At 42.1% G+C, this 23,340-nt stretch overlaps 1 protein-coding gene and 1 pseudogene across 12 annotated transcripts in view; one reads left to right on the top strand and one right to left on the bottom strand.

Moving 5' to 3' along the window:
- Positions 1 to 23,340, bottom strand: part of CLCC1 (chloride channel CLIC like 1) — a 37,893-nt gene that overhangs the window by 6,469 nt on the left and 8,084 nt on the right. For 8 of the 11 annotated variants that reach the window (XR_002515434.2, XM_009214347.4, XM_003892309.5 and 5 more), the window contains exons 2-10: positions 17,720 to 17,849; positions 17,225 to 17,326; positions 15,001 to 15,108; positions 10,958 to 11,179; positions 10,597 to 10,737; positions 8,519 to 8,612; positions 6,850 to 6,947; positions 6,438 to 6,584; positions 2,697 to 3,038 (exon numbers count right to left, since the gene is read on the bottom strand). Coding sequence is in view for 10 of the 11 variants with exons in the window: in XM_009214347.4 (XP_009212611.2) it covers positions 2,697 to 3,038; positions 6,438 to 6,584; positions 6,850 to 6,947; positions 8,519 to 8,612; positions 10,597 to 10,737; positions 10,958 to 11,179; positions 15,001 to 15,108; positions 17,225 to 17,326; positions 17,720 to 17,849 (1,384 nt within the window). In the remaining variant the exon portion in view is untranslated. Of the gene's footprint in view, positions 1 to 2,696; positions 3,039 to 6,437; positions 6,585 to 6,849; positions 6,948 to 8,518; positions 8,613 to 10,596; positions 10,738 to 10,957; positions 11,180 to 15,000; positions 15,109 to 17,224; positions 17,327 to 17,719; positions 17,850 to 22,985; positions 23,004 to 23,340 lie in introns of those variants that run through there. The other 3 variants (XM_021921719.2, XM_009214355.4, XM_021921722.2) reach the window with 3 other exon arrangements.
- On the top strand, positions 4,571 to 5,382 carry LOC103887452 (annotated as a pseudogene). The gene has a single exon (XR_651538.4). The product of XR_651538.4 is annotated as a ubiquinone biosynthesis protein COQ4 homolog, mitochondrial pseudogene (transcript).

The raw sequence follows: 23,340 nt of genomic DNA on the forward strand, positions 1-23,340 counted from the left end.
CTTCATGTCTAAAACACCAAAAGCAATGGCAACAAAAGCCAAAATTGACAACTGGAATTTAATTAAACTAAAGAGCTTCTGCACAGCAGAAGAAACTACCATCAGAGTGAACAGGCAGCCTACAGAATGGGAGAAAAATTTTGCAATCTACTCATCTGAGAAGGGCCAATATACAGAACCTACAAAGAACTCAAACAAATTTAGAAGAAAATAACAACCCCATCAAAAAGTGGGCAAAGGATATGAACAGACATTTCTCAAAAGAAGACATTCATACAGCCAACAGACACATGAAAAAATGCTCATCATCACTGGCCATCAGAGAAATGCAAATCAAAACCACAATGAGATACCATCTCACACCAGTTAGAATGGCGATCATTAAAAAGACAGGAAACAACAGGTGCTGGAGAAGATGTGGAGAAATAGGAACACTTTTACACTGTTGGAGGGACTGTAAACTACTTCAACCATTGTGGAAGACTGTGGCGATTCCTCAAGGATCTAGAACTAGAAATACGATTTGACCCAGCCATCCCATTACTGGGTATATACCCAAAGGATTATAAATCATGCTGCTATAAAGACACATGCACACGTATGTTTATTGCAGCACTATTCACAATAGCAAAGACTTGGAACCAACCCAAATGTTCTTCAATGCAGACTGGATTAAGAAAATGTGGCACATATACACCATGGAATACTATGCAGCCATAAAAAAGGATGAGTTCATGTCCTTTGTAGGGACATGGATGCAGCTGGGAACCATCATTCTCAGCCAACTATCGCAAGAACAGAAAACCAAACACTGCATGTTCTCACTCATAGGTGGGAATTGAACCATGAGACCACTTGTACACAGGAAGGGGAACATCACACACTGGGGCCTGTCATGGGGTGGGGGAGGAGGGAGGGATAGCATTAGGAGATATACCTAATGTAAATGATGAGTTAATGGGTGCAGCACACCAACATGGCACACGTATACATATGAACACACCTGCACGTTGTGCACATTTACCCTAGAACTTAAAGTATAATAAAAAATAATTAAAAAAAAAAAAAGCATGATATGGCTAGGCATGGTGGCTCACACCTGTAATCCCATAACTTTGGGAGGCCAAGGTGAGAAGACTGCTTGAGGCCAGGAGTTTGAGACCAGCCTGGGTAACAGCAAGACCCCATCTCTACAAAAAATAAAAAATATTAGCCAGGCATGGTGGTATATGCCTATAGTCCTAGTTACTAGGAAGGCTGAGGCAAAAGAATCGCTTGAGCCCAGGATTTTGAGGCTGCAATGAGCTATGATCACTGCATTCCAGCCTTGACCACAGAGTGAGACCTTGTCTCCAAAAATAATAAAAATGAGTAAAGGCCTGAAGACAGTAACCATATGATATATGAATGAATACTGTAGAGCGAATGAACAGGAGGTACAAAGGCTCTCAGTTCAAGGAACAGTCAGGAGCCCTTGTGGCTGAAGTAGAGTAAGCATGGAGGAAGAAGAGGTGACCAGAGAGGTAGTGGATGTGGGGGAAGGGGAGACCAAGGAGGCTTCTAGGCCATTGTGATAAGTGGCTTTCCCCTCAAGTGAGACAGGAAGTCACTGGAAGACTTCTGAGATAGGTGACAGGTAATTATTAACTATAAAAGCTGGAAGGAGCATCTTAAGGTCTTGTTTTTTTGTTTGTTTGTTTTGGTTTTTTTTTTTTTTTTTTTTTTTGAGACGGTGTCTTACTCTGTCACCCAGGCTGGAGTGCAATGGTATGATCTCGGCTCACTGCAACCTCTACCCCCTGGAATCAAGCAATTCTCCTGCCTCAGCCTCCCAAGTAGCTGCGATTACAGGTGCGCACCACATAATGCCTGGCTAATTTTTTTGTATTTTTAGTACAGATGGGGTTTTGCCATGTTGGCCAGGCTAGTCTTGAACTGCAGACCTCAAGTGATCTGCCTGCTTTGGCCTCCCAAAATGCTGGGATTACAGGCGTGAGCCACTGCACCTGGTCCATCTTAAGGTTTTCTAGATACATGTAGATGTGCTTATTTTTGTACGAACTCTATGGGAAGGGATTCTATAATTTCCCAGATTCTATTATGTTCATAACTATTTCAAAGGTTTAACAGTTGCAACTTAAACATTTCAAATGACAATACAAATTCCTCCCTCAAACAGAAATGGAAATGTCCCTTTAAAAGACTGATAATGGTGAAACACTTCTCACCATTCTACAGGTAAAAAGTATAGTCTAGCCAGCCAATGACACCGAAGATTTGGGGAAGCAATGTTTTTGATCCCGGCCCCAGCCCACTCTTCCATCCAGCTAATCCTTTAGGGCCCTACAGTGCCTTCCCTAGAGCTCTGGGCCTTCAGTGATGCCTCCTCTCTGATCTCTTCAAAGATAGAAATTTCTGTCATGCTCACATGCTGGCTTCCTATGAAGGTTCGTATGAATTACCATCTGTTCTAACAAACTACTGTTGAATTGTATTTTACATAAAAGTTAAATCTAATTTTATTTCTTCTGAGGAAGCTGAACTAACTTTTGACTAGGAAGGGGAGAGACAGAGTGACTCTATCACTCATTATATAATTAAGGGTGAAGGGTAAGAGTAAAAACAATCAGAACTCTTTCAGAAGCATTTAGAACCAGTAACGAAGGGACAGCAAAATAAAAGAGTTGCTGACTTACACCGGGTACCACCGTGGGATGCTTTCGTGCCTCTGCGTCTGGTACATCAAATGCCCGGAGCACTTCAGGGCTCTTGTTGCCAGTCTGAAATCTCAAATCAACATCTCTCTCTCTCAAAATCTCTCTTCTACCCTCATATGTTTTAGTATAAGGGCCTTGCTCAATGGGGCCAGTGTGGCCCCTATAATAGAACTCTGCATCACCTGCCCCACCATCAGGTCTATAATCAATTTCCTCCTGCCGTCTTCTATCCCGTGGCCGAAGTGCCTGGGGAGGTTCTCTCTCAGGACCGCCTACATGTCTCAGCACATGAACTGATTTGCCAGCACCATAGCAGAAACTCTGTAAGGAAAAGAAATACATTTTTCTGAGGACTTAATGGCTAACCTACAAAAAAGTTATGAGGCATTTTATTCAGAGTGCTAACAAAATTATGTAATTTAACTTACTTGTGGCATTTATAGACATAAACATGTTAATTTGACTTTTTTTCATTAGAGACCTCTTCTTTAGATTAATACAAGGCCAAAGTGGCCAATAAAGCTTAATAAATCACTGAATATTCAGTAGATATTTTAATGAGCTAGACACATTTTGATTGAACTATAACAATGGCAGGCTGAAGCCTAGGTATTTAAATTAGCAGGTTCTAGTCTGATAATTATTCATGTTTCTAGATTCATGCCCATCATACAAGGTAAATGCTGAAAATATTTAAAGTTGTATATCATTATGTAAACAATCTCCTGTACCTTTACTTTTTACAAACTAGCTTAAGTTACAGCTAAAATTCAACAGGTTTTGATTCACATTCCATGGGAAAAAGTAGGCAGCAGTTCCTGACAGTGTGGCTCAGGGACCCCTGCGGGGAAACCTGAGACTTTCAGGGGATCTATGAGATCAAAACTTTTCATAATACAAAGACATTATTATTTGTCTTTTTCACTGTCCCCTCCTGAGTGTGCAATGGAACATTCCAGATGCTAGAGTGACAGCCTCACTCGGACTCAGGAGATGCCTGCCTGCGTGTACAGTACTCGTATGTTTTAAATTTGTTTTAACTCCTCATATGTAAATATCAATAAATATAATCACCTTAAGTAAGAGCTGTTTGTGGGCTTCAATTTTTAAGACTGCAAAGAGGTCCTGAGAACAGAAACTTTGAAAATTTCTATACTAGTTTTTCAAACACTACTATTTGAAGACAGAAGCAGCCAAAGTCAAAGAGCATAACTTTCCTTAGGGAGCACATGAAACAAAAACAGATGGTGAAGACTCTGCTGATAATTTCAGTTTCAGAGACTACACTACAACTATAGAACTAATGTCACCTAACAAAAAAAAAATACCCGCCAACCACATAATCCTGTAATCACAAGCCAAAAAACAAAACCAAAAAAGAAACTATTTCAAAGTGAATAGAGATAGTGAATCTTGTATTCTTAGGGCAGAGAATTTCCCTTGGCACATCTAAGTTTTTGGTTGTATGCAACAACCGCTTTACTTGGGTAATAGCTAAAAAATCGATAACAAAAAACACTGAACAGACCATGGATGAATGACGAGTAATATTTCTTCTTAATGTCTGCTCCTGGATCCCCAAACTCTTTCTCAGCATACCCACGTTCTTCCACATCCCTTTCTGGTTCTGTGTCAAACTCAATGCTCTTCCCTTCTCACTGCTGCAAAAACTCAGACTAGAAATAAGAAGTCCCCCTTTCTCAAGGAGACAGTAATCAACTTCCTATTTCCTGTGTATTAATTCACCAAGGTTAAAGGACAAATTTAAAAAGAGGGTATTACTCTAAATCACTGCTACATATGCAATCAAACTAGAGAACTACTTTCTTGATTAGAAAAATATACAAGTGGACGCCCACTGCCATGGCGACTCCGCTGCGCCCTGTCCTGCGCCGGCTCCGCGGGCTTCCCGGCCTCCTGCGGCTTGCGGCAGAAATGCCTCTCCGGGCCAGGAGCGACGGCGCCGGCCCGCTGTACTCGCACCACATCCCCACCTCCCCGCTGCAGAAAGCGCTGCTGGCCGCCGGCTCCGCGGCAATGGCGCTCTATGACCCCTACCGCCACGACATGGTCGCAGTTCTAGGGGAGACCACAGGACACCGCACCCTGAAGGTCCTCAGGGACCAGATGAGGAGGGATCCAGAGGGTGCCCAGATCCTGCAGGAGCGTCCGCGGATTTCGACGTCCACCCTCGACCTGGGCAAGCTCCAGAGCCTGCCAGAAGGCTCCCTGGGTCGCGAGTATCTCCGTTTCCTGGATGTGAATAGGGTCTCCCCAGACACCCGAGCACCCACCCGCTTCCTGGATGATGAGGAGCTAGCTAGCGTATGTGATTCAGCGATACCGGGAGGTGCACGACATGCTTCACACCCTGCTGGGGATGCCCACCAACATCCTGGGGGAGATGGTGGTGAAACGGTTTGAGGCTGTCCAGACTGGCCTGCCCATGTGCATCCCGGGTGCTCTCTTTGGACAGATCCAACTCAGTGCTCAGAGCCTGCAAGTGCTGGTCTCGGAGTTGATCCCATGGGCCGTTCAGAACGGGCACACAGCCCCATGTGTCCTCAACCTGTACTACGAGCGGCGCTGGGAGCAGTCCCTGAGGGCTCTACGGGAGGAGCTGGGCATTACGGCACCACCCGTGCATATCCAGGGCTTGGCCTGAGTTCCTGAGCCAGCGGGGCCTGGCCTACTTCCCCCATCTACTGCTTCCCTTGGGGGCAGAGGGCTCCCTTGACTACCTTTGTTCCTCTTCTTTGAACACTGACCCTTGGACAACATTTATCACAATTTGTTATAGCCACTGCTGAGTGGCCTTGAGGACGAACCCCACAGGGAGCAAGCAGTACAGAGGCACTCCCAGGGGGACCAGCAGCTGTCCAAGGAGAACCATGCGTGAACAGTGTCAGTCGTCTGGGCTCATGTTGGGATGTTGCAGCACTCCTGTTGCCACTCCTTCCAACCAGCCAGGTTTGCTGGGGGCCAGGCTGGGTGTCCTCACAGGAGTGAGTGCTACACCCAATTCCAAAAGCCCGAGAAGAGAGAAGCGGAGGGGGAGGCAAGTGTGTGAATAAAGGCTCCCATCAGGTCAAAAAAAAAAAGAAAAATATACAAGTAAGTATAATATATCTGTATCATTTAGAGGGGCGGAGGGGAGGAAAAAAAATCTGTATCACTTAAAAATCACCTTCTCATTAAGCATGAATTAGCCTGATTTACAATATCAGAGAAGCGCAGTAAGTTCAGCATTGCTTTTCTGTAAATCTTGCTAAATACTGACAGTGCTAATACTAACCAGTATTAATACATTAACACTAAGATTTAATATAAATCTTGCTAAATACTGACAGTGCTTTTATATATATATATACACACACACATACACACATTGTTTTGGTTTTTTTTTTTTTGAGACAGAGTCTCGCACTGTCACCCAGGCTGGAATGCAGTGGTGCGATCTCCACTCACTGCAAGCTCCACCTCCCGGGTTCACGCCATTCTCCTGCCTTAGCCTCCCAAGTAGCTGGGACTACAGACGCCCCCCACCACGCCTGACTAATTTTTTGTATTTTTTTAGTAGAGACGGGGTTTCACCGTGTTAGCCAGGATGGTCTCGATCTCCTGACCTTGTGATCCACCTGCCTCGGCCTCCCAAAGTGCTGGTATTACAGGCGTGAGCCACTGCGCCCGGCCTCACAGTGCTAATACATTAATACTAACCAGGATGGCTAATGCCATAATTATCAGCACTGGAAGATGAAGCAGCGCTGGAATTTCCTTCATGAGTGCTTTAATGAATTCCCCAGTTCCTTTTCCAATGTGCTTCAATGGCTCCGTTACAAATGTGGTGAATGTAACTGCAAGTGCCTAAAACAAGAGAGAAAAGCAACTTAATTTTCTCCTCACAGGGCTAAGGTACAGAATGAATCAAAATTCATTGTGCACTGAGGCTGAAAGTATGTTACATAAATTAAAACGCTGTTGTGCCATTTTTAATGTGAAAAATCACTGTGCAATAGTATTTTTTGTTGGACAAAGGCTTATTTGCAAAATGACTCAAACACTAAATTTCTTTAAAATACAAGGGATTTCTGACTTACTTTAAGGAATTTTTACAAAATATATGCGATACCTTTGTTGGTGGGACCAACCAAATAGGGTTGACTAGTAAGAGCTCATAGTATTTTTGGCATGGGTCATCCTTATAGGTCCATGAACTTCTAAACCATTCTGTTTAGAGAAACAGACAAAACACTGATCATTTCTTTTAATGTTGCATTTCATTCCCAAACAAGACACTACTTTGGTTTTGACCCTCTGACCACCCACCAATCAGTTTTAAATTATCTTGTTTTAAGTAGACTCCCTGTAATGCTGATTTTTAAATTTTTCATCTTATGTCCAAAATCATGTTTTAAAAATCCATTCAAATTATACATGTTTTATGCAGATAAAAAAATTGTATTTTATAAAAATGTCTAAAAGGTAAACACTTTAAAAGCGATGCTTCACAAACACAAATGAGTACAGGTAAAATGGGAAGTCAAAATAAGACTGGTGGATTGTATCAAAGTCAATATCCTGACTCTGATATTGTACTATTAAAGCTGTGCAAGATGTTACCATTGGAGGAAAATGGGGAAAGGGTACACCGGCCCTCTCTGTAGTATTTCTTACTATGTGAATCCACAATTACCTCAGTAAATTTTTTATTTAAAAAGTCAGTTCTGGCTAGGCGCGGTGGCTCAAGCCTGTAATCCCAACACTTTGGGAGGCCGAGACGGGCGGATCACAAGGTCAGGAGATCGAGACCATCCTGGCTAACATGATGAAACCCTGTCTCTACTTAAAAATACAAAAAACTAGCCGGGCTAGGTGGCGGGCGCCTGTAGTCCCAGCTACTCAGGAGGCTGAGGCAGGAGAATGGTGTAAACCCGGGAGGCGGAGCTTGCAGTGAGCTGAGATCCGGCCACTGCACTCCAGCCTGGGCGACAGAGCCAGACTCCGTCTCAAAAAAAAAAAAAAAAAAAAGTCAGTTCTTTATGGAGTTTACAAAATAAAGTAGAATATTAGTTCTAATTTTTCCAAATCAGGCTTATATACATTGGCAAACTAGCCCGAGCTAGAGGACACATTTCACTGTCCACTGAAGCCATGAATTGGTTTAGTTCCCACAACTTTTTAAGAAACATTTATTTTGGAACCCATCTGCAGAATTCTGTATCAGTCATGGACTTGCATTTATAAAATGCCTTAGAACACTATTAAACCATCCCCATTGCTAGATATACACAACCAAAGGTAGTGAACATTCATGAGAATGTTTATAAAATGTGAAAGAATTAAAAAACTAATCTTTCCCAGAGTTAAAAAAAAAAAGTAAAGCTATTACATAAAATTTCACAAGTCAATATAAGGCCATTAAATTTAAGATGGCTATTAATTCATATATACACTCATTCACTTGATTCACTTGTTTAATAAACTTCTATTGAGAATATGCCAGACACTGTGCAAAGGACGAGATGAACAAAAGCGAGCATAGGATCCTTCACACAGTCTTATGAAGGAAGACAGATAATATCAGAGCCAACATATATACAACTTCTATTCCTTCCCTGTGACTTTAGATGAGCATAAAAGTCACTCGTTTTAAACCTCAAATGCTTCTTGCATGTTCTTCTGATATTAAAGATTCAGTCATGGAAAGCTTCCTCTGTTATTTTATCATTCTCTTTGTTCTATGTTCTCTCATTCTTAGAATTTCTATCAAAATAAGGACAAGTGCACAAACACCTTACCCCAGATACTTCCAGTCCAGTCCATCTTCTCGGCACACACATTGTTTAATGGCTCCATCTTGGCGACTTCAGCCTGATGCTGTGCAAAAGCTAGCTGACCAAAACCAAAAGGGAACCAGGAGAGGCCGTTACCATGAAGGTTAGGCCTACACATCCAAAAGACCTTCATTCAAAGAGTGTCTTTACCATGCATCCAAACCAGACTGTTATAAAAGTTTTAATTTAAAAAATTCATATTATTACTATTTTTTCTCTTTTTTTCCTGAGACGGAGTCTCGCTCTGTGGCCCAGGCTGGTGTGCAGTGGCACAATCTCTACTCACTGCAACCACTACCTCCCAGGTTCAAGCAATTCTCCTGCCTCAGCTTCCCGAGTAGCTGGGATTAAAGGTGCCCGCCACCATGCCCAGCTAATTTTTGTGTTTTTAGTAGAGACGGGGTTTCATCATGTTAGCCAGGCTGGTCTCGAACTCCTGACCTCAAGTGATCCGCCCACCTCAGCCTCCCAAAGTGATTATAGGAAATTATATTATATTATAGGAGGGATTATAGGAAAACATATTATTTGTAAAGAGTAGCTATTTCCAGTTCATGGAAAAGTACAGCCTTAATGCAACAAGTAAGCATAAAGTACTAACTACAATTGCCTTCTCTGTAAGTAATTATAATGAAAAAGGAAAACTTTACTAAAAATAATGTTTTTAAAAATTAGTTCAGCCGGGCATGATGGCAAGGGCCTGGAGTCCCAGATACTCAGGAGGCTGAAGTAGGAGAATCGCTTGAACCCAGGAGGTAGAGGTTGCACTGAGCCGAGATTCCGCTACTGCACTCCAGCCTGGGAGCCAGAGTGAGACGGTCTCAAAAACAACAACAACAACAACTAGTTCTAGCCATACAAATTAAATGACTACTTCTCATTTTCTTTTACAGTTGGTGATATCCTATTTGCACTGGATAATTTCCAGCACAATGACCAATATACAATCATTACGGTGACAATACTCAACAAACTTTCCTTCCACATAGAATCTGTATTTAATTTGTAAATAATTAGTTCTAGATACTATAATACTTAGGGCAAAAGGTTAAAGAAATGTCATAATGCTTTAACCAGATGAAGTCATCGAAGTCACTGGCTACTTGACTTACTCTGCTAGACAGATCTAAAATTTTCTTTCAATGATTATGCTATGTTGATGGGAACAGTAGTGGTCCTTTCAAATTTCTATATACAGTATGATCCCAACTTTGAAAGATAATTAAAATCTAGAAAAAACTAGAAAGAAATACCTCAAACTACTGACAGATTTTCTCTAGGTGATAAAATTATAGGTGATTTTTAAAATTAATTTCTTTTTATCTGTCTTTTCTACATTCTCTGCCATGAACATAACACTTACTCAAAAAATAAGCTAATTTTTAAAAGATAGTATTCTGGTATCATTTCTAGCAAAGAATAGAATGACATACCCTAAATTACCCACATGAGAATTTTTAAATGTATCCACCTAGCTTTATTCTTTTTTTTCCTTCCTTTTTTCAAGAAGGACCTCACTCTGTGGCCGAGGCTGGAGTGCAGGGGCACGATCTTGGCTCACTGCAACCTCCCAGGTTCAAGCAATTCTCCTGCCTCAGCCTGCTGAGTAGCTGGGACTACAGGCACACGCCATCAGGCCCGGCTAATTTTCATATTTTTAGTAAGGATGGGGTTTCACCATGTTGGCCAGGCTAGTCTTGAACTCCTGACCAAGTGATCTGCCCACCTCAGCCTCCCAAAGTGCTGGGATTACAGGCATTAGCCACCATGCCCAACCCACCTAGCTTTATTCTGACTTACATGCCCAAATGTTAACAGTAACTGGGTTATGAAAATTAGGACTGAACTTTTTTACCCACTAACTGGTCAAGGAATCAAAAAACAGTCAGCTAAGAATTTTCCATTTAATTCCTCCCCAGCGTGGACCACCTCTAGTCACTGCCTCCAACCTACATCCAAGGCAAGATTGCTTTCAACAGATTAGTCTTCTTTCATTGTGAATAAATGTTTTAAAATTGTAAAACCCTTCATCCATGTAATACCTTATATAAATACATCCAATTCCATCCCAGACTGAACAGAAAGCTGATGATTAAAACACGTCTCAACTGAGTGTACCAGCGTACATATGTCCACAGCTCGGTAGCCACTAAAACCACGATGCAGAGCAGACAAAGAAGTACCTTAAAACAGAGAGAAGCAGAAATCAGCCACCAAAAACACTCAGGGCAGCTAAAAAGAACTGGACTCAAATGCACAAAATCATTTCTACAATTTTGCAGCTTATTCATCAATAAGGCATGAGTGACTTAGTACAGGTTCTGAACATAATTATGGTGGAGTTTGGAAAGTATTTTAAAAAGGAAACTTAATGACGTTGCCCTTGCCCTCATCCCATCTTACCATTAACACATTATATGGATCCACTCCAAAGGAATCTTCAAATCGCCACTTCCATGTTTCAAAATCATGAAACTTAAAATTAATTAAAATATCACTTAGTGCATCATCCAAGGCACCTGGTTTCCAGTCTTCTCCACTGAGAAACTTCTGTATTTCTAACAACGTTTCTCTTTTAAGGATAATCTCGGCATCATAATGCATATCGCCTTTGTTTTCATCAGGCTAAATTAAATTTACCAAAAAACAAACAATAGAAAGAGAATTTTATTACTACTTGGTGAACCATTTTAAGACAAAAGCCAACTTGGAACTAAATATTAGTTTGCAGTGTTTCATATGTATAATAACCTGGGCGAGGTGGCTCACACCTATAATCCTGGTGCTTTGACAGGCCAAGGTGGGAGGACAGCTTGAAGCCAGGACTTCAAGACCAGCCTGGGCAACAAAGCAAGACCCCATCTCTACAAAAAATTCTAACAATTAGCTGTGTGCAGTGGTGTGCACCTGGCTCCCGCCTACTAGGGAGGCTGAGGTAGAAGAATTGTCTGTGCCCCGGATTCAAGGCTACAGTAAGCTATGAGCACACCACTGCACTCCAGCCTGGGAGACAGAGTAAGACCCTGTCTCTTAAAAACAATAATAATAATATCCACCTGTCTTCACAGGCTAACATGAAAACCAAAGATAATACACGTGAAAAACATTTAAAAATTCTAGAACTCTGTGCAAAAAAAAGATACTGTAAATTTCACTAAAATACAGTTGATTCTTGCTATTCACAGTAGTTATTGTCTATAAAGTCACCTCAAACACCGATTAGCAAGTACTGAACCATTTACTCCTATAATAAATATACGGTTTGGTTCATGCAAACCTCTGTCATAACATTTTTATCAATTGATCAATACATAACCTTGTTTTATGTGTGTTTCTGTACATTCCTGTTTAAGGACACCTTATTTAATATACATATAGTTCATTCATTAACATTGAATACATGAACAACTGTCGTATACCTTACACTTGACTCTAATACACACCTCTCTAATACACACCTTTTCTCTGTAAGTACATCATGGCCTTCTTGCACTTAGAAACACTAGACCTCAGTTCAGCACTACATCAGAGGGCTGTTTTAAACAACGAAATCATGCTATTTAATGATTGGTCTCAAAATAAATAAAAATAAAAATAATCACCACTCTCCCCTCAAAAAAGCATGAAAAAATATACCACTAAATAGATCCCCCCCAAAAAAAACACTTGTTTGCAGTATGAGAGCTGAAACAAGACAACAGTTTTGGTTGCCTTGTTCCATCTCAGCTGGGAATGCATGCAACAGGCAACCCAAATTTTTTGCCACTCTTCACAGTGTCCCAAAGTAACCACAAAACACCTCGATTATTGACTTTGGGGTTACACAGACTTAATGAGGTCGATTCATAAATATAGAACCTGTGAAGAATGAGGATCAACTGTGCATCTTTATTTTATGATTCACTGCATGACTTTTCATTTGCTGACAGTTTTCAGATAGCCTAAAATCTGTATTAGTGCAAACAAGAAAAATAAGGATTTCAAAGAGCAACAAAATAACGGGCTCCCATAAAATACATATTTATAACTACCTTTGTAAGTGTGAGTTCAGCTTAGCAAAATCACTGTAAACAAATTTTGCATTAATTAGCAAGTTGATACAAATAAAATTCCTTTTTCTTTTACAAACAGTAAATACACGGCGGGGCATGGTGGCTCATGCCTGTAATCCCAGCATTTTGGGAGGCCAAGGCAGGCAGATCACTTGAGGTCAGGAGTTTGAGACCAGCCTGGCCAACATGGTGAAATACTGTGTCTAGTACAAATACAAAAATATTAGCCAGACGTGGTGGCATGCGCCTGTAATCCCAGCTACTCAGGAGGCTGAGGCAGGAAAATAGCTTGAACCCAGGAGGCAGAGGTTGCAGTAAGCCGAGAGCCTGGGTGACAGAGTGAGACTCCATCTCAAAAAATACATATATAAAAAAGTAAATATGAAAAGAAAAGAAAAAACAAATGTCACATATTATCACAAATCATCAGTAAGCATTTTTAAAAGCCATCATTAATATTAACAGGTTTTTTTTTTTTTTTTTTTTTGAGACGGAGTCTCGCTCTGTTGCCCAGGCTGGAGTGCAGTGGCCGGATCTCAGCTCACTGCAAGCTCCGCCTCCCAGGTTCACGCCATTCTCCGGCCTCAGCCTCCAGAGTAGCTGGGACTACAGGCGCCCGCCACCTCGCCCGGCTAGTTTTTTGTATTTCTTAATAGAGACAGGGTTTCACCGTGTTAGCCAGGATGGTCTCGATCTCCTGACCTCGTGATCCGCCCGTCTCGGCCTCCCAAAGTGCTGGGATTACAGGCTTGAGCCACCACGCCCGGCCAATATTAACATGTTTTAAAAATCAGAAACTAGGCCAGGCGCAGTGGCTCATGCCTGTAATCCCAGCACTTTGGAAGGCCAAGGCAGGCAGATCACGAGGTCAGGAGATGGAGACCATCGTGGCTAACATGGTGAAACCCCCTCTCTACTAAAAAAAATACAAAAAATTAGCCAGGCATGGTGGCGGGCGCCTGTAATCCTAGCTACTTGGGAGGCTGAGGCAGGAGAATGGCATGAACCCAGGAGGTGGACTTGCAGTGAGCCAAGATTGTGCCACTGCACTCCAGCCTGGGCAACAGAGCAAGACTCCGTCTCAAAAAAAAAAAAAAAAAAAATCAGAAACTAAGTATTTTCAAGCATTTCCATCTTAGGTATTTTTGTTTCCATCTGTTTCCTTATCCAGGTTCTGTTCCACCCTGTACACAGCTGTAAGACTCAAATTATAGAGTGTACATTTGAGAACACATCTGCTTCTACAATTCCAGAATAAGGCAGCATTGTTATTCATCTAACACTCCCTTTTCTTTTGGTCACTTCTTACTGTACCAGGAAGATGGAGTATATGGCAAGTTTTGCCAGCCTACACTGTGCTGATGCAAGGGCCTTTCATTTTCCGGGCTCTGCCTGTGACCACTTCTGGTAGGTGGGGCTAACGGCCAGATCAAGACCAAAGGCTGGTCTCTGACTCTCTAAATCAATTCTGGTGGCATACACAATAGGGAAAAAAAGTCTATGAGCTTTTAAATGAGCTTTCTAAATGTTATAAGTTATTAAATTACACGTTTTCTTGATGTTTTCACTTTGGTAAGTGAATTAAAACTAAATTAATGCATTAAGTCTGGGAAGTTTTCACTTCCCAAAGTGAAAACAGTGACTTCTTAAAAACAGAAATTTTGGCTGGGTGCAGTGGCTCACATCTGTAATCCCAGCACTTTGGGAGGTCAAGGCAAGCGGATCACCTGAGGTCAGGAGTTCAAGACCAGCCTGGCCAACATGGCAAAACCCCATCTCTACTAAAAATACAAAAATTAGCCAGGCATGGTGGCAGGTGCCTGTAATCCAGCTAGTCAGGAGGCTGAGTCAGGGAGAATTGTTTGAACCTGGGAGGCAGAGGTTGCAGTGAGCCAAGATTGCACCACAGCACTCCAGCCTGGACAACAGAGCGAGACTCTGTCTCAAAAAAAAAAAAGGAAATTTTAACAACAATTATGAACAATATGTCTATAAAGCAGCACTCACCACAGTAAGCAACAAGGAGAAAAACTACATAAAATACATTTTTCTTTTTCTCAGCATATACTGAGAGAAAACCAGGAGTAGGGTCAGGACAGAATTATCACCCCACCTCCTCACCTCTATTAACTGGTGGAGCAGAGCACAGAGCTGAGTAAGTAAATCCATACAAACTAAAGGAGAAAGAGCGGTCTGCACTGCTCATCTTCCACCAGACCACTGCAAAGCAATACAGTAGTGCCTTCAATCCTGTATGAATAGCTTCTGGTTAAAGAGTCAGTCAGGTGGGCTCTGTTAAAAAGCATCATGATGCTTTCACTTCTTTATATTATTTGAAATTAATGAATAAAAATATCCACTACTCTGATTAGTATCACACCATCAGATACTCACAAGTCCAAGCTTTCCAGCTTCAATTAAAATCTTATTTAAGTATCTCCTAAAAACAGGATTGCTTTGACTTTCATAGTCTTCCCTCTTTTTCTTTTCGCACTCATCAATCTGTAACCATAAAATCATTCAACATTAGTTAGAGTCAAAGTATAATGTAAGGGTTAAGTTTCTAGCCTAGTGCTGCCATTGGAATCAAGGTAAGGAGCTAGTTGTTTTGATCAAGCTTGCATTTATCAGCTATAATACATTACAGGGCAGAGCTGGCCTGCCTCCCCATGTTCTCTTTGCAAAGGGCAAGTAGGCAACAAAAAAGGAGCCCAGATCCAGTACTTAGCTCTAACCTGGCAGTTTTTCTGCTGGCTTTCAACAACTTTAAAGCTAAAGATCATGAGTCCAGGAGGCAGAGATCCACAAGCAGAGCATCTGGACCAATCTGCCTCTTTCTAATTCCAAAGCAACAATTTAACAAGAGAGAGGAGGAAGGAAGGGCAGGAGGGAAGAGCAGAATAAATACACAGAGACAAAGGGACAGAGAAACAGAGACAAGATGAAGCCAGAAGATGAAATGAAAGACACAACAGAATATTTCTTCACTGTGCATATGACTTTTGGCCTTTCATTAATGTTTCATCAGCAATTAATCATCCCATGCTGTATGGAACGCTCAGGAAGGCACGAACGGCAGCTTCTCCAGGGTACCATCCACATGGTAAACCTTCAGCGCACAATTCTACACCGGAGCTGACTTCCTACGAACTTAGCTCTGCCACCACCAACCCAGGAGGCAAGTCGCTGAGGGTAGTGGATATTTTTCAAACATTAAAATAACTTTGTGATCATCAACTTGTATTTTTTAACCGAGTGTGGACCACGAGTTCAGCACTGAAATGCACGTCAGTGAATAAACACGACAATAACTGAGCAGCACACCGGCTTAAAATAAGAAGCACACAGAGCAGAGGAGGACACAGAGGACGCAGCAGTTTCCTCTGCTCTCAGGCAAGGTTTGTAAAACCAGTTTATTTTCTAAATCTTAAAGAAACAACTTAGGAAAAAAAAAAAGAAAGGATTCGAGACTCCATTTTACCAATCATGTTTCTTACAACGTTTAAACCAGTCACAAACAATGGAATAAAAAAATTCTGTAAAAAGGTATTTCTGCATTTTTGCTGTGCAACGAAACTTTTGTATAGCTCACTATACAGTAATAATACACAAAGTGAAGCAATTTTTTTTCCTTTTCTTTTTTTTGTGGCTTCCTCAAATCATGGGAGCGAAGCAAATTTTATCCAAGCGCATTTTCTCAAGCACTCAGGTGAGACAATATTCGCATTGAATAAGAATCACAAGCAAGTGGGTATAGACCTTATTGGGCTCTATCTGGATCTCAATGAACAAACTCTCCCAGTCTCTCAAGCTGGGACTCATTCACTCTTTAGCAATTCCCTATCCCTTAACACCCCTCCCCCGCTTCCCTAAGTCACCAACATTTGCCTACTCTACCTCATAAAAGTTTAATACCTGCCTCTTATCTTCAACCCATCACTGCCTCATTTCAGACCTTCAGCATTGCTGGAGTTCTGTAGCCTCCACTGATCTCACTGACACCCCCCCGCCCCCGTCTCCATTCCAGAGCTTACCTCCTTACCTCCACACTGCTACCAGTTCGCCCTGCCTACGCAGCCAACTGAAGGTGGCTCCCACACCAAATAACGACTCCATTCACATCCCCTGACTTATTTATTTTTGTGTAAACTCTTCTTTAGCTACATTTTTTTTAAGAGGATTGGATAAGTGAAGGAATGAATACTATTACATGCTAAATTATAATAATCCTTCTTAAGAGTAACTCTTATGCTTATAAGCTGGTAATAGACACATTTCTTCATTTGCTACATTTGAGAGTTTACTATGCCTCAGCACTGTGATAGGTGATAGAGAATTAAGATGAATGAAACGTATTCCTTACACCAAGAAGTCTGCAGTCTGGTAAAGAAATACTTACAACACAGAGATGTCAATGTTATTACAGGAAAATACAAGGTACTATTAGAAAAACCAAAGCTACAATAATTAATGAGAAACCAAGGTTAGAGTATCCAAAGAAAAATTTGACCTATAAAAATCATACGGTACACGGAAACACTAGAAACACAAATATTATCAGCAGAGAGAGATTTAACATAATATAAAAATATAAAATTTATGAATGAAAAAAACTAACCTTATAAGTTAAAGAATCAAGTTTGTGATAACATTCTGATATTTCATCAGCATATGACAAGTCAGGACTGACATCCTTTTCCCCTGAAATACCATATTTTGCCTAAAACAGAGTATAGAAACATTTTATTTCTTTATAGTTTAGTTACAAAAATAGCCTTTGGTTAATGAAGACTAAGATTCTGACTTCATCATTTCATGACTCTGCATGTTATATTCTTAAATTATACTGAACCACAAAAAAACAGTTTCAAATGTACACACTAAGAACTAAAATCATATTATTTTGCTACTTCAAGGGCTTTACATTCAAATTCAATACTAGGTAGGTTTGAAATAATTTTAGATTAACAGTGTCAGGAAAATATTCTGCATAATTGCTAATCATGGATCCATGACCCTCATAGCTCTGTGAAAAACAACAGAGCTAGACTATTTCCATCATGGGACTGAGAAGGTCTTACACACACATGCACGTATTTTTTTTTTTTAATACCTGCGATTTTCTCATTGTTCCTGAAGCAGCGTCATAGTTAAGCATGTCTGTGGGGTCAATCCAGTCATCATCATGAGCATAACCAGCTACTAGCAACAGACATTCACAAAGGAGCCAAGAACACAGCATCCTGTATAAGGCAAAAACAATTTTCAATATATATAACGAAATAGAATTATTTTTTAAATAAATTGGGTTTTGGGTTTTATTATTATTATTATTTTAGAGACAGGGTCTTGCTCCATTGCCCAGGCTGGAGTGCAGTGATACAATCACAGCTAACTACATCCTCCAACTCCCGGGCTCAAGGGATCCTCCTGGCTAGCTGGGACTACAGGTGTGTGCCACCACGCCTGGCTAATTTTTTTTTTAATTTTTAGTGGAAACAGGGTCTGTGTTATCCAGGCTGGTCTCAAACCCCTGGCCTCAAGTGATCCTCCCACCCTGCTAGGATTATAGGCATGAGCCATTGTACCCAGACAGATTGTTTTGTAATGAAAATACTTCCTTCTAGAGCTAAGATAACACTTTCTGAATAGTAACCAAGGAAGAAGGTACATTAATAATAAATTGGTATTCATATATAAAAAACGTGCATGTATGCATAATATGCTCATTAAGATAAGAAAACAGGCATTTTTCCACATGGCCCAGCAATTCCATTCCTAGGTATATACTCAAGAGAAATGAAAATGTATGTCCACACAAAAACTTGTACATGAATGTTTCTAGCCACATTTTTCATAACAGCCAAAACGTTTGGGAAAAACCCAAATTTCCATCAAGAGGGCCAGGTGTGGTGGCTCACGCCTGTAATCCCAGCACTTTGGGCGGGTGGATTGCTTGAGCTAAGGAGCTCAAGACCAGGCTAGGCAACAACAAAAAAAAACAGAAAATTAGCCAGGTGTGGTAGTGCAAGCCTGTGGTCCCAGCCTCTTGGCAGGCTGAGGTGGGCGGATCACTTGAGCCTGGGAGGCGGAGGTTGCAGTGAGCCAAGATCACACCACTGTACCCCAACCTGGGTGACAGAGTGGGACCCCGTCACAGAAACAACAACAACAACAAACAAATTTCCATCAACTGATAAATAAATGAAACGTGATACAGCCATGCAACAGATTATTCAGCCATAAAAAGGGATGAAGTACTGACACCATGCTACAACATAGATGAATCTTGAAAATGTTACGTTATATGAAAGAAACCAGATATGAAAGACCACACATTATATAAGTACATATATATGAAATATCCAGAATAGGCAAAGCTATTAAGACAGAAAGTAGATTAACAGGTGGTTAAGCCTGAAGGTTTGGGAGTATAATAGCTACAGGGTTTCCTTTTGAGGTGATGAAAAATGTTCTAAAATTGTGATAATGGTTGCAAATACATGCAAGTATACCCAAAACCATGGAATTGTATACTTTTTTTTTTTTTTTTTGGAGACAGGGTCTCCCAGGCTGGAGTGAAGAGGCACAATCCCAGCTTACTGCAGCCTCGCCCTCCCAGACTCAAGTGATCTGCCCACCTCAGCCGCCTGAGTAGCTGGGACTACAAGCCTGCACCACCACACCTGGCTAATTTTTTTTTAATTAATTAACTTTTTTGTAGAGATAAGGTCTCAGTATATTGCCCAGGCTGGTCTCAAACCCCTGGGGTCAAGCTATCCTTCCACCTCAGCCTCCCAAAGTGCTGAGATTACAGGCATGAGCCACTGCGCCTGGTGGAACTGGACACTTTAAATGGTGGATTATATAGTATGATTTATAGCTCAATAAAGTCAATTTAAAAACAGGTATTTTAATGAACCTCCTTGTGTTTTTGGAGTTTTGTTTTGTTTTGTTTTTTTGAGATGGAGTTTCGCTCTTCTTGCCCAGGCTGGAGTGCAATGGCGCAATCTTGGCTCATCGCAACTTCTGCCTCCCAGGTTCAAGCGATTCTCCTGCCTCAGCCTCCTGAGTAGCTGGAATTACAGGCATGCACCACCATGCCCAGCTAATTTTGAATTTTTAGTAGAGATGGGGTTTATCCATGTTGGTCAGACGAGTCTCAAACTCCCGACCTCAGGTGATCCACATGCCTTGGCCTCCCAAAGTGCTAGGATTACAGGCGTGAGCCACTACACCTGACTCCCTCTGTGTTTTTTTTCATTTTAACAAATGATAAATAAGAAAAGTGGGAAATTGCCAGGTACGGTGCCTCACGCCTGTAATTCCAGCACTGTGGGAGGCCAGGGTGGGCGGATCACTTGAGGCCAGGAGTTCGAGAGCAGCCTGGCCAACATGGTGAAACCCCGTCTCTATTAAAAATACAAAAACTTAGCCGGGCATGGTGGTGTGTACCTGTAATCCCAGCTACTTGGGAGGCTGAGGTGGGAGAATCGCTTAAACCCAGGAGGCAGAGGTTGCAGTGAGCTGAGATCACACCACTGCACTCCAGCCTGGGTGACAGAGTGAGACTCCACCTTAAAAAAAAAAAAAAAAAAAGACAAGTGAGAAATTACAATTCAAATGAAGTGACTAAACTTCAAAACCATTCAGAGAAAATAACCTGCCTTACCTAAGCCCCTGCATAAACAGTCAAATAATTTAAACATTAGTAACTCTTCTATATAGCTATTTAATTAAAATTAAATAAAATTAAAAATTCAGTTCCTCATTCCCTCTAGCTACATTTCAAGCACTCAATAGCCACGTATAGGTAGTCGCTACCATATTGGACAGGGTGGATACAGAACATTTGACCACTTTTATCATCGAAGAAAGTTCTGTTGGATGGCCTATCTCATACCCACCACATGTAAGAATCAGGCAAGAGAACCCCAAGAAGACAAAGCCCTGGGCCCTGTCCATAAACAGCTTACAGTCTAGTTGTACAATAAAAATAACTCCAGGCTAAATTAAATACTCCTGTTCCCCATGTGCCTTGTATATTCTTCTGGCATTGGAAGCAATGAAGTTAGCCATTTATCGGTCTGTCTCTTCCATTAGCTCAATGGCTCTCAACCTTGGCTCCATATTAGAATCACCCAAGGAGCTTCAAAAACTCGCAATGTTTTGGCCATATCCCAAAACAATTAAATCAGAATCTCTGGGATTAGGACCCAGGCACTGGAATTTTTTTAAGCCCCTCCAAGTGATTCTTATGTGTAGCCAAGATAGAAAACCACTGTTAAAGAGTGAACTTCTCTAGGGAAAGGTAATATCTTACCTAACTCTGAAGTCACCTTCCCACTCACATCTCCACCTTGTCCCTCCATTTCCCCAGCCTCAACACCCAGCCCAGTGGTTGGTACGTGAAAGACATTCAGTAAACGTTTGTTAAGCAGCAAATGCAAATAAAGCCATAGCAAGGACTCAAGGATTTTAGAGGTTCAAAGGATAAAGAAAGCACATCTGGCCAGGCACAGTGGCTCACGCCTGTGATCCCAGCACTTTGGGAGGCCAAAGCGGATGGATCACCTGAGATGGGGAGTTCGAGACCAGCCTGACCAACAATGGAGAAGCCCCATCTCTACTAAAAATACAAAATTAGCTGGGAGTGGTGGTGCATGCCTGTAATCCCAGCTATTTGGGAGGCTGAGGCAGGAGAATCGCTAGAACCCGGGAGGCGGAAGTTGCGGTGAGCCAAGATCGCGCCATTGCACTCCAGCCTGGGTAACAACAGCAAAACTCCGTCTCAAAAAAAAAAAAAGAATGCACATCAACTGGAGAAAGTGGAAAGACTGCACAGGAATGAGAATCTGAAGTAGGGGTAACATGTTACGTGCTCAAGATGGGACAGGCAGAGACAGAGGGCAAAGTGTATGCTTCAGCAATTGCAATTGGGAGGATGGATACAGTGAGAGGTAGAGGTGGGTGGGTGGTGATGACACTGCTGAGGAAAAAAGCTTATGACTAACTTCACCTGCTGTAATTCTCACCAGGGATGGGAGCCAAAGCTGGGAGCAGTAGATCACGCCTATAATCCCAGGACTTTGGGAAGCTGAGGTGGGCAGATCACTTGAGGTCAGGAGTTTGAGACCAACTTGGCCAACATGGTGAAACCCCATCTCTGCTAAAAATACAAAAATTAGCCAGGCGTGGTGGCAGCCACCTATAATCTCAGCTACTCAGAGGCAGGTGAATCGCTTGAGCCTGGAAGGCAGAGGTTGAAGTGACCGGAGATCACGCCACTGCACTCCAGCCTGGGTGACAGAGCAAGACTCCACCTCACAAAAGAGAGGGATGTGAGCCACACTGCAGGAAGATAAAACTAGTACTAGGCCAGGTGCGGTGTCTCACGCCTGTAATCCCAGCACTTTGGGAGACCAAGCAGGTGAATCACGAGGTCAGGAGTTCAAGACTAGCCTGGCCAACATGGTGAAACCCTGCCGCTACTAAAACTACCAAAAAAAAAAAAATTAGCCAGGCATGGTGGCATGCACCTGTAAATCCCAGCTACTTGGGAGGCTGAGGCAGGAGAATCGCTTGAACCTGGTTGGGGGACAGAGGTTGCAGTGAGCCGAGATTGTGCCACTTCACTCCAGCCTGGGCGAAAGCATAAAACTCGGTCTCTAAAAAAAAAAACAACAACAACAAAAATAAAAAACTAGCACTAAGTGCGAGGAGGAGGAAAACCTGGATTCATTATCCAACAAAGTGGCTGAAGCAGAAGAAAGATGTGGTACTCGGCCTAAAAGAGTGGTGGCAACAAAACCAGGAAGGACACATGTGGCACACTCTGAAGATCAATTCTACAGACCTCGGCCTACCAGCAACAAAAACAGTGATGTTAATTTTAAATAGAAATTCAGAATGAGAATATGGCTGTGGAAGGAGTTCAGCATTAATTTGTTCAACATTTACCAAATACCTACTGTACATTGGGCACTGTGTGTGTGTGTGTCGGAGGTTTGCTCTTGTCACCCAGGCTGGAGTGCAATGGCGCGACCTCCTGGGGTGTGTGTGTGTGTATGTGTGAGACAGAGTTTTGCTCTTGTCACCCAGGCTGGAGTGCAATGGCGCGATCTCCTGGGCTGGGCTGTGTGTGTGTGTGTGTGTGAGACAGAGTTGCGCTCGTCACCCAGACTGGAGGGCAATGGTGTGATCTTAACTCACTGCAACTTCTGCCTCCTGGGTTCAAACGATTCTCCTGCCTCAGCCTCCCAAGTAGCTGGGATTACAGGCAGGCGCCACCATACCCGGCTAATTTTTTGTATTTTTAGTAGAGAAGGGATTTCTCCATGTTAGTCAGGGATTTCTCCATGTTGGTCTCGAACTCCGACCTCAGGTGATCAGCCCGCCTCGGCCTCCCAAAGTGCTGTGGTTACAGGCGTGAGCCACCGCGCTGGGCACTGTCTTAAGTGACAGGGACCCCAGGAATCTACACAGACAAGGTCTTCTTCAGGAAGCTTACATTCTAGGGGGGAAGGACAGTAAGTTGGCAAAAAACAAAAACAAAAACATGTAACTCGAGATAGTGATAAATCCTAAGAAAATAAAGCAAGACAGTGTTACATATGGATTAGACGATGCTGCGTATTTCAGGGTAGGCCCCTAAAATCCAAGACAGCCACAAATGCTTTGTCACTCTCCCCACGGAGAGATGTCGAGTGTATTTCCCCCTCTCCTGAATCTGGG

This window comes from Papio anubis, chromosome 1 (genome assembly GCF_008728515.1).
Source record: "Papio anubis isolate 15944 chromosome 1, Panubis1.0, whole genome shotgun sequence".
Taxonomy (NCBI): Eukaryota; Metazoa; Chordata; class Mammalia; order Primates; family Cercopithecidae; genus Papio; species Papio anubis.